A 13,840-nucleotide genomic window follows, 5' to 3' on the forward strand; every position below is an offset into this window, starting at 1 on the left:
TTTCAAAATTTGACACACCATATAATATGGCTACCCTGATATATGACATTTTTGCATGGTTATAACAAGGACTAACTTTACTTTTTCTCTGTCATGCAGGATGATTTCATGGAGCTATTAGTGTATTACCATTCTTAGATTTCAGTGGTGCAACAGCTAGAGCTGAGGGAGTTAGTCATAACTCTTAAGGAAGGTGATAGAACCTTGACAAGACCTCAGAATGCTTTCTTTGTGGAGGACACTATAAGCATCACTCTAGGGAACATCAAGGGACAGGCAGACCACTATGTCCTCTCGGTCAGCGGTCAGAAAGATCTGGTGCAGACCTCGCCCACTTTCATACTCAAGTTTAAAAGGGTAAGTAAAAAGGTTTTTCATGTACTGTACAGTATTAAGATTCAGTACATTAGAATTTTCTTATTATCAAAGGCATTTTTAAGTTTTTTATTGTATCATTATCATTATATTCTTTTTAATTACTCTTCATTATTTTGTAATGTATTGTACTGTAGTAACTGTTATTCATCCTTACAGGAGAGTGACTATGAAGTGGCTATAGTCGCTGAAGTCCTGGGAGAAACATCTAATAAAGTATCTAGTTGGGTGCGGATTCGTGAAAAACTAAATAACCTTAAGGTGGAAGTGTCTGATACAGATACTCGAGCTGGGTTGGAGATTACCTTTACCATACGAGCCCCACTGTTCCTCGGTGCCTGCCTTTCTTTGAACCTTGGGGATGGCCGACTGGTAGGATGGAAACGAGCTGATAATTGCGAAGGTCAAGGCACAGGTCGAGAAGAGTGGCAGAAAGTAGCATTCTCAGAATTAGTGACTTTAACTCATAAATACTCATCACCAGGGGTGTATAAACCTACAGCTCGATTGTTTTCTGCTATGGGTGAATTACAAGAGATGGTCAACATAATTGTGTTAGATAGTCTCCCATGTGATTACCTAAATGTCTGGATACAGAAGAATGGCACTTTGGAAGCACCTGTTAGCATGACACGTGCAGACAAGCTGTGGGTCCGGAGCTTCGCTGATGTTAACTGCAGTGTCCCAGAGATGGATATGGAAATTAGTATGTTTTTATAATATCACTGATAATAGTGTCAGTTGGTTTTCAGATTCATACTGATATGTTTGTATTAAGGTTAGACACTACTTCTGGTTACTAAAATATTAGCCTCATTTATTTTGGCAACTCCAGGTGTATGTAAATTACATTGCAACTACTTTAGCTTATAGTTAGTGTTATTGTCTGGTAATTAAATTAGGAAAAGGAATTATATTTATTTCAGGAAATTACTAATCTGAAGAATATTAATTTGCAATGATTTCAATATTTTGCTTATAAATGAGATACCTGTGCAGTGTTAGGATATTTTAATGACAAACATTTTACCATGAAAGGCTCCTTCAGGACCTGAAGATGCCACTGGTGGCAAAATATTTCCTAGGTAAAATACTTATCCTAGTGCTGCATGTGTGTCATATTTCATAATCATTGATATTTTATAACAGCTTGTACCCGATTTACTTGTAGGTTGGAAGGTGGTTCGTGTGAATGATAGTGAAGAAGTGGAACTGTCATCTGTGGACACAAGCAAAAGTGTCTTGTATCTACCAGCACGTACCCTTCACTATGGACAATATCGTGCCATTGTTTCCTACAATATATCCATGATAAGTAAGCTAGTACACATGTATAAAGTCTTTATTTTTTACGAAGCTTATTTTCTACTTAGTCATTAAGCCACAAGCATTCAGTTCATTTCAGGCAAACTAATCACATGAGTGTAAACTGAAATTAATATCATAGAGTACTGTAAATTTTTATTATTATGGGCTTTACTTTCTAATGAAATCTTAGCCATTCCTTAACTGCTAAGCATTTGTAATCTTTTTTTTATTATTAACACATTGGCCGTTTCCCACCAAGGCAGGGTGGCCCAAAAAAGAAAAAGTTTCATCATCATTCACTCCATCACTGTCTTGCCAGAGGTGCACTTTTTTTTTTTTTTTTTTTTTTTTCAACAAGTCGGCCGTCTCCCACCGAGGCAGGGTGACCCAAAAAAGAAAGAAAATCCCCAAAAAGAAAATACTTTCATCATCATTCAACACTTTCACCACACTCGCACATTATCACTGTTTTTGCAGAGGTGCTCAGAATACAACAGTCTAGAAGCATACACATATAAAGATACACAACATATCCCTCCAAACTGCCAATATCCCAAACCCCTCCTTTAAAGTGCAGGCATTGTACTTCCCATTTCCAGGACTCAAGTCCGACTATATGAAAATAACCGGTTTCCCTGAATCCCTTCACTAAATATTACCCTGCTCACACTCCAACAGATCGTCAGGTCCCAAGTACCATTCGTCTCCATTCACTCCTATCTAACACGCTCACGCACGCTTGCTGGAAGTCCAAGCCCCTTACCCACAAAACCTCCTTTACCCCCTCTCTCCAACCCTTTCGAGGACGACCCCTACCCCGCCTTCCTTCCCCTATAGATTTATATGCTTTCCATGTCATTCTACTTTGATCCATTCTCTCTAAATGACCAAACCACCTCAACAACCCCTCTTCTGCCCTCTGACTAATACTTTTATTAACTCCACACCTTCTCCTAATTTCCACACTCCGAATTTTCTGCATAATATTTACACCACACATTGCCCTTAAACAGGACATCTCCACTGCCTCCAACCGTCTCCTCGCTGCTGCATTTACCACCCAAGCTTCACACCCATATAAGAGTGTTGGTACTACTATACTTTCATACATTCCCTTCTTTGCCTCCATAGATAACGTTTTTTGACTCCACATATACCTCAACGCACCACTCACCTTTTTTCCCTCATCAATTCTATGATTAACCTCATCCTTCATAAATCCATCCGCCGACACGTCAACTCCCAAGTATCTGAAAACATTCACTTCTTCCATACTCCTCCTCCCCAATTTGATATCCAATTTTTCTTTATCTAAATCATTTGACACCCTCATCACCTTACTCTTTTCTATGTTCACTTTCAACTTTCTACCTTTACACACATTCCCAAACTCATCCACTAACCTTTGCAATTTTTCTTTAGAATCTCCCATAAGCACAGTATCATCAGCAAAAAGTAACTGTGTCAATTCCCATTTTGAATTTGATTCCCCATAATTTAACCCCACCCCTCTCCCAAACACCCTAGCATTTACTTCCTTAACAACCCCATCTATAAATATATTAAACAACCATGGTGACATTACACATCCCTGTCTAAGACCTACTTTTACCGGGAAATAGTCTCCCTCTCTTCTACACACCCTAACCTGAGCCTCACTATCTTCATAAAAACTCTTTACAGCATTTAATAACTTACCACCTATTCCATATACTTGCAACATCTGCCACATTGCTCCTCTATCCACTCTATCATATGCCTTTTCTAAATCCATAAATGCAATAAAAACTTCCCTACCTTTATCTAAATACTGTTCACATATATGCTTCAATGTAAACACTTGATCTACACATCCCCTACCCACTCTGAAACCTCCTTGCTCATCCGCAATCCTACATTCTGTCTTACCTCTAATTCTTTCAATTATAACCCTACCGTACACTTTTCCTGGTATACTCAGTAAGCTTATTCCTCTATAATTTTTACAGTCTCTTTTGTCCCCTTTCCCTTTATATAAAGGGACTATACATGCTCTCCGCCAATCCCTAGGTACCTTCCCCTCTTTCATACATTTATTGAACAAAAGTACCAACCACTCCAACACTATATCCCCCCCTGCTTTTAACATTTCTGTCATGATCCCATCAGTACCAGCTGCTTTACCCCCTTTCATTTTACGTAATGCCTCACGTACCTCCCCCACACTTACATTCTGCTCTTCTTCACTCCTAAAAGATGGTATACCTCCCTGACCAGTGCATGAAATTACTGCCTCTGTTTCTTCCTTAACATTTAAAAGTTCCTCAAAATATTCTCGCCATCTACCTAATACCTCCATCTCCCCATCTACTAACTCCCCTACTCTGTTTTTAACTGACAAATCCATATTTTCCCTTGGCTTTCTTAACTTGTTTAACTCACTCCAAAATTTTTTCTTATTTTCATTAAAATTTCTTGACAGTGCCTCTCCCACTCTATCATCTGCTCTCCTTTTGCACTCTCTCACCACTCTCTTTACCTTTCTTTTACTCTCCATATATTCTGCTCTTCTTATAACACTTCTGCTTTGTAAAAACCTCTCATAAGCTACCTTTTTCTCTTTTATCACACCCTTTACTTCATCATTCCACCAATCACTCCTCTTTCCTCCTGCACCCACCCTCCTATAACCACAAAACTTCTGCCCCACATTCTAATACTGCATTTTTAAAACTATTCCAACCCTCTTCAACCCCCCCATTACTCATCTTTGCACTATCCCACCTTTCTGCCAATAGTCGCTTATATCTCGCCCGAACTTCCTCCTCCCTTAGTTTATACACTTTCACCTCCCTCTTACTTGTTGTTGCCACCTTCCTCTTTTCCCATCTACCTCTTACTCTAACTGTAGCTACAACTAAATAATGATCCGATATATCAGTTGCCCCTCTATAAACATGTACATCCTGGAGCCTACCCATCAACCTTTTATCCACCAATACATAATCTAATAAACTACTTTCATTACGTGCTACATCATACCTTGTATATTTATTTATCCTCTTTTTCATAAAATATGTATTACTTATTACCAAATTTCTTTCTACACATAGCTCAATTAAAGGCTCCCCATTTACATTTACCCCTGGCACCCCAAATTTACCTACTACTCCCTCCATAACATTTTTACCCACTTTAGCATTGAAATCCCCAACCACCATTACTCTCACACTTGATTCAAAACTCCCCACGCATTCACTCAACATTTCCCAAAATCTCTCTCTCTCCTCTACACTTCTCTCTTCTCCAGGTGCATACACACTTATTATAACCCACTTTTCACATCCAATCTTTATTTTACTCCACATAATCCTTGAATTAATACATTTATAGTCCCTCTTTTCCTGCCATAGCTTATCCTTCAACATTATTGCTACTCCTTCTTTAGCTCTAACTCTATTTGAAACCCCTGACCTAATCCCATTTATTCCTCTCCATTGAAACTCTCCCACCCCCTTCAGCTTTGTTTCACTTAAAGCCAGGACATCCAGCTTCTTCTCATTCATAACATCCACAATCATCTCTTTCTTATCATCTGCACAACATCCACGCACATTCAGACTTCCCACTTTGACAATTTTCTTCTTCTTATTCTTTTTAGTAATCTTTACAGGAAAAGGGGTTACTAGCCCATTGTTCCCGGCATTTTAGTTGACTTTTACAACACGCATGGCTTACGGAGGAAAGATTCTTATTCCACTTCCCCATGGATATAAAAGGAAAATTAATAAGACCAAGAACTATTAAGATAAAATCAAAGAAAACTCAGATGAGTGTGTATGAATAAATGTGTATATGTATGTGTAGTGTGACCTAAGTGTAAGTAGAAGTAGCAAGACATGCCTGTAATCTTGCATATTTATGAGACAGACAAAAGACATCAGCAATCCTACCATCATGTAAAACAATTACAGGCTTTCGTTTTACACTCACTTGGCAGGACGGTAGTACCTCCCTGGGTGGTTGCTGTCTACCAACCTACTACCTAGAGGTGCACTTACACTACAGTTATAAAACTGCAACATTAATACCCCTCCTTCAGAGTGCAGGCCCTGTACTTCCCATCTCCAGGACTTAAGTCCAGCCTGCCGGTTTCCCTGAATCTCTTCATAAATATTACCCTGCTCGCACTCCAACACCATGTCAAGTCCTAAAAATCATTTATCTCCATTTGCTCCTATCTAACATGCTCACACATCCTTGCTAGAAGTCCAAGCCCCTTGCACATAAACCTCCTTTACCCCCTCCCTCCAACCTTTCGTAGGCTGACCTCTACCCCACCTTCCCTCCACTACAGATTTATACACTCTCAAAGTCATTCTATTTTGTTCCCTCCTCTCTCCATGTCCAAACCACCTCAACAACCCTTCCTCAGCCTTCATCTATAAAGGCTAAAAGGGAAATTTACCAAAGTATAGAAGTGCCATGTTGGGTGTATAAGTGTGAAGCATGGGCTTTCAACATTAGAGGAAAGGGGAGGTTGGAGCAGTGATGTCATTTTTTAGGGTGATGTATTGTGTGAATATTATTCAAAGACCTCAAAACATAGAGATTAGATGACTGTATGGGGATTCTAAAGTTATAATTAAAGATCTAATTTAGAGAGTTGAGGAGGTATTGTTGAGGTGGTTTGGACATTCTGAATGGATGGAGCAGAATAGGATGAATAAGAGGGTGTACAAATTAGGAGTGAAAGGAAGAAAGGTAGGGGGTTGGAAGGAGGGAGTAAAGGTGATTTTTGAGTGCAAGGGGTATAAACATGCAGCAAGTATGTGGGAGCATGTTAGATAGGTGTGAATGGATATTTAGTGGTTTTCATGGCTTGACATGCTATTGAAATGTGAGTAGGGAAATATTTAAAAAACTATTCAGAAAAACTAGTTAGTTGAACCCTAGTCCTGAGGTGGGAGGTATGCACAGTACTAATGGTGAATGTGTTGCTTTTTATTCTGTTGCTTCACCATACCTCAGTGAGCGATGGCTGGTGTGTTAAAAAATAAGTTTATAATAAAATGGCAAATCAGGCAAAGTAATTTCTCAAATAATACCAGAGAATATAAATATATCCTTAGTATCATTACAGTGAATATACAGTAACAAATGTGTGAGACTGTCTCACTATCTTGTTAGATCTAGAGGGCGCTCCTGTGTGGACAGTATTAAATGGGGTGTCAGTGATTCAAGTGGGCAAGAGCACCCTGATGGTTGTGATGATGAAAGGAGGTGCTCCCAGGGTCCGTCGAGGTACACTGCAAACACTTAGTCTCTCACCTGGTCATGTCTCCTATGATCCTGATTATCCAGAAATACCGGTTAGTATTAAAGAAGATTGTTTTTTGTTGCTCTTTCTGAAGTTATATTTTAAATTGTTCATAAAAAATTATATTAATAATAGGTGATTGCTTATTTGAAGTCACAGTAGCAGAGCTGTACTTGTGCCATCCTGTAATTTATTCATTATTTTATACAAAATAGGTTACATAATTCATTATTGGCTCATAAACAGGAGTTTAGATTACTGTATAATATTGAAACACTTTTCTAGGCTATGTCCTATGAGCAACTTAATTTTCAGCCTCCAAGACAATGGGTAAATCTTCTAGACTTATTTTTTTGAAAAAAAAAAAAATAGCATCTTTGATGCTGTAAAATACAGTAAATTTGTCAGATAAATGTTTAAGTGTACCAGGGGTTGTAACATTTATTATCTTCTCTTAGATCCCATTCCAGTTTTCTTCTGTTTGTGAAGACAATTTTTTTATCGGTTTACAGTTGTGATTTCCTGTTCTCCCTGTTGGTAGTGCTTAGAAATCATCTTTATTTTTTCCCATCCTAGTGTAATTTTGTATGTAATTATTATGTCTCCTCATATTTTCTGTCAACTAAGTTATTTTAAGGGTTTTAAATAATTTTTATTTTGCTTAGACTCATTTTGAAGCATTTTCATGATTAAATCTGAGTAATAAATTTACTTGGATCTCATTACAGTGGTAAGTATTGTATGTCTTTATGTGATTTCTCTTAGCCTATACGTATTTCTTTTCATATTCATTTCTTTTTAGTGGATTTCTTTTATATGCTTTTCGTGATCTGTAGTTATTCTGCCTTTCTTAATTATTTGCACGGGTTCTAAAGGTAAGTGCTAGTGGTGTAGCCAGGTTCTAAAGTTAGTGTGAGCGAGCACATAATAAGTGTCATGACACGCACTGAATCATTTTAAATTCATTATACATTTTTGCTTTTAAAATCAAAACACAAGAAAGATACAGGTTTAAAGGAAGTATATAATTGTTATTTTGTATTTAAAATTAAAACAATAAAAAGTTTTACAGTAAGCTCATAAATCTCAAAACGTAATAAAAGCATGTGTGTTATTTATTATTTTAATTTTAAATGTAAAATGAAAACAAAATGAAGTAATGTAAAGAATGTATGAAGCAACTACAACAATCTCTTTAGTCTAGACTTCATTCTAGCAAAGTTATCTGTTATTTTATTATAATCCACCTCAGTAGCCAACTCGCTTTCAATTTAGAACAAATGTAACCCAGAAAATCAGTCTTCACCCATTGTAGACCCAAAGTAGGATTTTGTGTGTTTGAGCTGATAAACCCCTTCAGGGTCCAAGGCCAAAATCTGAAGTGGTGCTCCAGTGTCCAAGAAATTTTGAAAAAAAAAAAATTATTTTTTTCTTACAGAATTAAAGAGCATATTTTTGTGAAGGTAATAAGACAAAAGAAATTTTCTGATCAGTACTTACCGAGATACAGTGCCAAGAAGTTTGTCCAAAATGATGTGGTGGCGGCAACATCAACGAATTCCACATACGCGCATTACTTTATTTAGCAGTTTTTGTAGTTTTTTCTTTTCTTTTCCAAGTTTTTTCTTTTCCTACTAACATTTGGGGCCTGAGAGACCAATACTGTATATAATGTATATATATAAACTCACTGTATTGAACACAATAACTGCACTAAAGTTATTATCATATTATTGTTTACCACTGTTGTTTATTACAATAAACATGCACAAATCTTGTATAATACTAATGTTCTATCATATATTTACATATTTACAATCACTGGACATGGTTTTAGAACTGCTGGAGCTTGTGGAACTCCTTGAAACAAGGCACCATACACAGAGGCACCTTACATTCCTCACACATAAACCGAGTGCCTTTGCGTCTTTGTTGCCGTCGTTTTGTTTGTGCACAGATGATGCATCTCTTCTGAGCAAATTTCTTCTGAGTTGAAGGAAGCTGTATTATGAAAAGATCACCTTCCCTCCTCAAACGCTTGGGTATATCCTGAGGAATTCGAGGACCTTGTTGTATAGCAGGTGTTCTTATCTGGTACTTCATTATGAGTTGTCTGACAACAGACAAACAAAATTCACCATATGGTGGTCTGTTGCCAGTCTTTATTTGGTACATATTATATGCATTGAGCATTGAAATGTCCATGAGATGGAAGAAAAGTTTCATGTACCACTTGTAACTCTTACGAACACAATCAACAAAACCAATCTGCATGTCACATTTGTCAACCAAGCGCATGTTTTGTGTATAATCAGTCACTGTCACTGGTTTTCGAATACGTTCATTAGTCACTCGATCAACTTTGCCACTGTCTTGCATTTCATTACGGTGAATGGTTGTCAACAAAGTGACATCTCGTTTGTCATGCCACCGTAATGCCATGATGTCATTGGCAGTAAACACCTGCACGTCATCACCACGAGCACCTGCGTTGAGCCTGGGCATATGTTTACGATTAGAATGCACTGTGCCACACACATCTGTCTTGTTCACTCACAAGAAATCACTGAGTAATGGGCTTGTGTACCAGTTATCGGTATATAATGTATGCCCCTTACCAAGATAAGGTGCCATCATGTTTCTCACTACGTCACCTGAGATACCCAATAACATCTTGGTATCTTTCAATGTTTTACTTCCCGTGTATACAACAATATCCAACACCAGGCCACTGTCATAGTCACAGAGTACAAACAGTTTTATACCAAAGCGTTTCCTCTTGCTCGGTATATATGTACTGCTTAAATGACAGTCTACCTTTGAACAAAATCAAGACTCGTCAATTACAAGATTCTTGAATGGATAAAAGTATATGCTGAACTTTTGTTTGAGATACATAAAAACATTTCTAATCTTGTATAACCTGTCACTTCTGTCAGGCCTGGTTTTGTCAGAGAAGTGCAACATACGTAACAGTAAGATAAACCTGTTCACTGGGATGATTTTACTGAAGACCGGGGTAGAAATTAGCCGATCTGTGGACCAGTATGCTCTTATATTATGCTTATAGACATGAGGCATAAGCATTATTGTTGCAAAAAGCAAATACATTTCTGCAACAGTCGTCTCTTTCCACCAGTGTAGTCTTGACTGTGGTGATATGATCGTATTTGCCATGGTGTACTCAAAATACTTATTACTTTCCCTGACAATAGTTTCCATCAATGGCTGGTCAAAAAATAATTCAAAGAATTCCAGTTCATTGGCTGTGGTTCCAAGGGGACAAGTAGGTAGAATTCCACTTTGAGAGTCATCAAAGTGGTGGGGCTTGGGAACAAAATTGGGTTTTTGCTGCCAATCCCAGATACGGTTTGCTGGTGGATACTGGACATCATAGGCTGGTTGTGCGGGAGGTTGTGATTGTGGTGGGCTGGTGGCTGACACTCCGCTTTGTCCTTGAACTGAGGAGTTAGCAGCATGGGTCCCAGCCTGGGCTCGTGAGTCACGCATGGCGGTGCCACTACCATCACCACTACCACCATCTATTGATGCCTGTGGTCTATCCATGCCAAGTGCAGCCACATCATCCTCACTATCACTATCTAAACCTGGTGTAGGGCCACGGGATGTACTCCGGGATGTACTCCAGGATGTACTCCATCCCCTGGGCACAGCATAGGGTACACTACCCTAGCACATGCGGCGATGTACATACCGACGCTTCACTGGTGAATATGATTCCTCACTATCACTACTCGAATGATCGTCAAGTGCAGTAAAATCACAATCCACGTCACTATCATCATCATTACTGAAGTCAGAGGCCTGGCCATGCGAAAATATTAGTTTTCTCTTGCGTTGAGGTACAACTGACCGTGGCTGACGAGTGCCCACACCAGAGGTAGAAGGTTGAGGATCGTCAGGGTTTTCTGCACTATTATCGATATCCTGGTCATTCCTTTCGGTCACTAACTGATCAAAGCCATAGAATTCGTCTTCATTTCCACTTCCATCAGTGTCAGAACTATCAGATAGGAAGAGGAGAGTCCCAATTTTCTGTGGAGTGAGAGCTGACTTGCGACGAGGCATGGTGAACAAGGGTAACTGAGCCGGCGTTCCCACAATGCTATGCGGGCGCCTAGATTTTTTGTTTATGGCACACACCCACCACGCAGACCCGTTCTCTCACATGTAGGCCTATGAGCGCTTTCACGCTAAATTTGACGGCGCTAGAATTTTGGCATAGATCTACGGTTTGGACACTCAACGTGAAGCCGTAGATCTACGGGACGGACCCTGAAAGGGTTGTTCCGCAATTGCGATAGTTATTGGTAAGGTCAGAAAAATGTGGTACAATGTGTACATATTAGGATAACTGGAACACATGTCATTGGCACAAGTGAGCTGAAGAGTGAAAATTTTTTTGAAAAGGCATCACTTTTAAAAATTATGCTCAGGGGAAGCAATCACTCCTCTTGTTCTCCCTCTTGCTATGCCACTGGTAAGTGTGTGTTGTATAAGTTTTTTGTTTAATGGAAAAACTATTCACTACTTTGTGGATGTTTTGTAGATAACAAAGCAGATATGGATAATGTGTTTAAAATGAATGGGATCACTGCAAGGAAACACAGGTGGAAGGCAACAACTAAAGGATCTAAAGAGAAGATGAGAATTATTTAGTGCAAAGGTAATGAGCAAGTTGGGTGTACATGTTAGTGAGAGATATAGTAGAAGCTAGCTCCAGACCTGAGATCAGATGGTAAAAGATAATGATAAAGATTTTATTTTTTTGCTAAGGTTACAATGTGTAATTACAATTTTGATTTGTTAAGTATGCACAGCACTAGGAGAAGAGAGAGTAGAAGCTGAGTCCAAATACTAGTTCATACAACCGCCTCATGAAACATAATACAGGATGGTTGGTAATTACTTATTAGTAGCTACAGGAGCAAAGTTATGCTTACAATGTCTTGTCTTTAGAATTGCAGTGATTTATCATCTACTTTTTTAATGCATTCAGTTTTTCTGCCACTCTGTGTACAAAATTTCTAGTATGGTATCTTTTTGACTCAACATTTTTCTCAATTTATAAATATGGTTAAGAGGCATTGACTCAAGGATAGGAGGTAGAACTTCACAAGAACAAAGAGGTAAATACTCACCTGCATACCAATGTATTACAGGTCGGCCATCACTAATCCGGCAATCAGTTATCCAGTTCTTTGAGTAATCCGGCACTAATTTTGGCTTGCATAATTTCAGATTTCATCATTATACTGACTCAAATTTCAGAAATTGTGCAGATGATTGTAAATCCACAGCAGCAAGCCAGTGGAGGAGAAAGCAGTGATGAAAATGAGGAAAATGTAGAAGAGTGAGTCTCTATTGATAGGTTAATTAAGTGTATCCTAAGCTAACCACTCTGTAATCTGGCAAACTCACCAAACCGGCACACTACAGGTCCCTGTGATGCCAGATTAGTGATGGCCGACCTGTATAATGAATTTACACTATTTGTAAATTTCTACTCGAGAATCAACACCATTATCATATTCTTTATTTCATAGCTGCGTAATTTTGTCTGGTCGTGTCATTTGGTGGGTGAAGAGTTACCTGCCAGGAGTGTGATCTCTGATCCCCCAGCCAACAGAAGTGCATACACAGAGGAGGACCGAGGTGGATGCTGGGGGCAGGGACCTGCCTGGATGTCCAACATCAAGCCCACATTTAATATTAATGTCAGTATTTTCCGGAATCCTCATAAGACTTACAGTCTTCAAATTACAGTGAGTCCTTTTATCATTAGTGTACCTCTTTTATGAGTAATATTGCATAATAATAATAATAATAATAATAATAATAATAATAATAATAATAATAATAATAATAATAATAATAATAATAATAATAATAATACGTTACTTAATTTTTGGTAAAATTTCTTTTATATTCAATGGTGTTATAGTGAAGACTAATTATTTCGCACTTTTTTTATAACTGTAATACGTACAGTATACTGTAGCCTTTTCTTTATATGTACTTATTATTTTGTGCTGTTTTATAAATACAGTACAGTGTACTGTGTCTTTTTATGTTTTTAATTTCATTCTACTGAATCATTCTGTAGGCCAAGTTTTCCTGGGGTCCAGTGGTTACTGCTGTATTGTGCAGATCTAACCTAGTTTTTTTTTTTTTAACACATTGCCTGTTTCCCACCAAGGCACAGTGACCCAAAAAGAAAGAAAAACCCAAAAGGAAAGAAAAATACTTTCATCATCATTCAACACTTTCACTATCACTCATACATAATCATTGTCTTTGCAGAGGTACTCAGATACAACAGTTTAGGAGTCCCTCCAAACTGCCTAGTTACATCATATATAATTATTTCATTATAATTCTATCTTGCTCTGCCTTTCAGTTTCTCTTTGTGTCTGTTTATGCCTCTCTTTCCTTCTGACAGGTCTTTTCTGCTTAGCAGAATGATCCCCACACTTTAACACTCTTTTGTTACGATTAATATTATCCATAACTTCATTTTTTACTTTGTTACAAGATCAAAGTATATTTACAGTAGAGTGTGTACTTTTCTTTCATCCTGTTCCTATTTTTTCTTTTCATAGGGAAATTTTGTTTCATAGTGAGATGTATTTAAAAAGGTGTTGACCTGATTAATTTGGTTTAGAATCACTAGACTAAGGGCAAATTTAATTATGTACAGTTTTCTGTACTATAAAATTGTCATAATGAGTGAATGAACCGCTATCATACTATGTATGAATCTGACAGCCCAAATGCCTCAGAAAGTAAATATCCACAGAATTTTTTTTACCATATTGGCCATTTCCCACCAAGGAT

At 38.0% G+C, this 13,840-nt stretch overlaps 1 protein-coding gene across 1 annotated transcript in view; it reads left to right on the top strand.

Moving 5' to 3' along the window:
* LOC128696756 (polycystin-1-like) overlaps positions 1-13,840 on the top strand; it is an 89,887-nt gene that overhangs the window by 37,142 nt on the left and 38,905 nt on the right. The window contains exons 11-15 of the mRNA XM_070093391.1: positions 139-357; positions 535-1,081; positions 1,547-1,690; positions 6,853-7,034; positions 12,550-12,768. Of these exons, the coding sequence (XP_069949492.1) occupies positions 139-357; positions 535-1,081; positions 1,547-1,690; positions 6,853-7,034; positions 12,550-12,768 (1,311 nt within the window). The remainder of the gene's footprint in view (positions 1-138; positions 358-534; positions 1,082-1,546; positions 1,691-6,852; positions 7,035-12,549; positions 12,769-13,840) is intronic.

This window comes from Cherax quadricarinatus, chromosome 3, assembly GCF_038502225.1.
Source record: "Cherax quadricarinatus isolate ZL_2023a chromosome 3, ASM3850222v1, whole genome shotgun sequence".
In the NCBI taxonomy this organism is placed as follows: Eukaryota; Metazoa; Arthropoda; class Malacostraca; order Decapoda; family Parastacidae; genus Cherax; species Cherax quadricarinatus.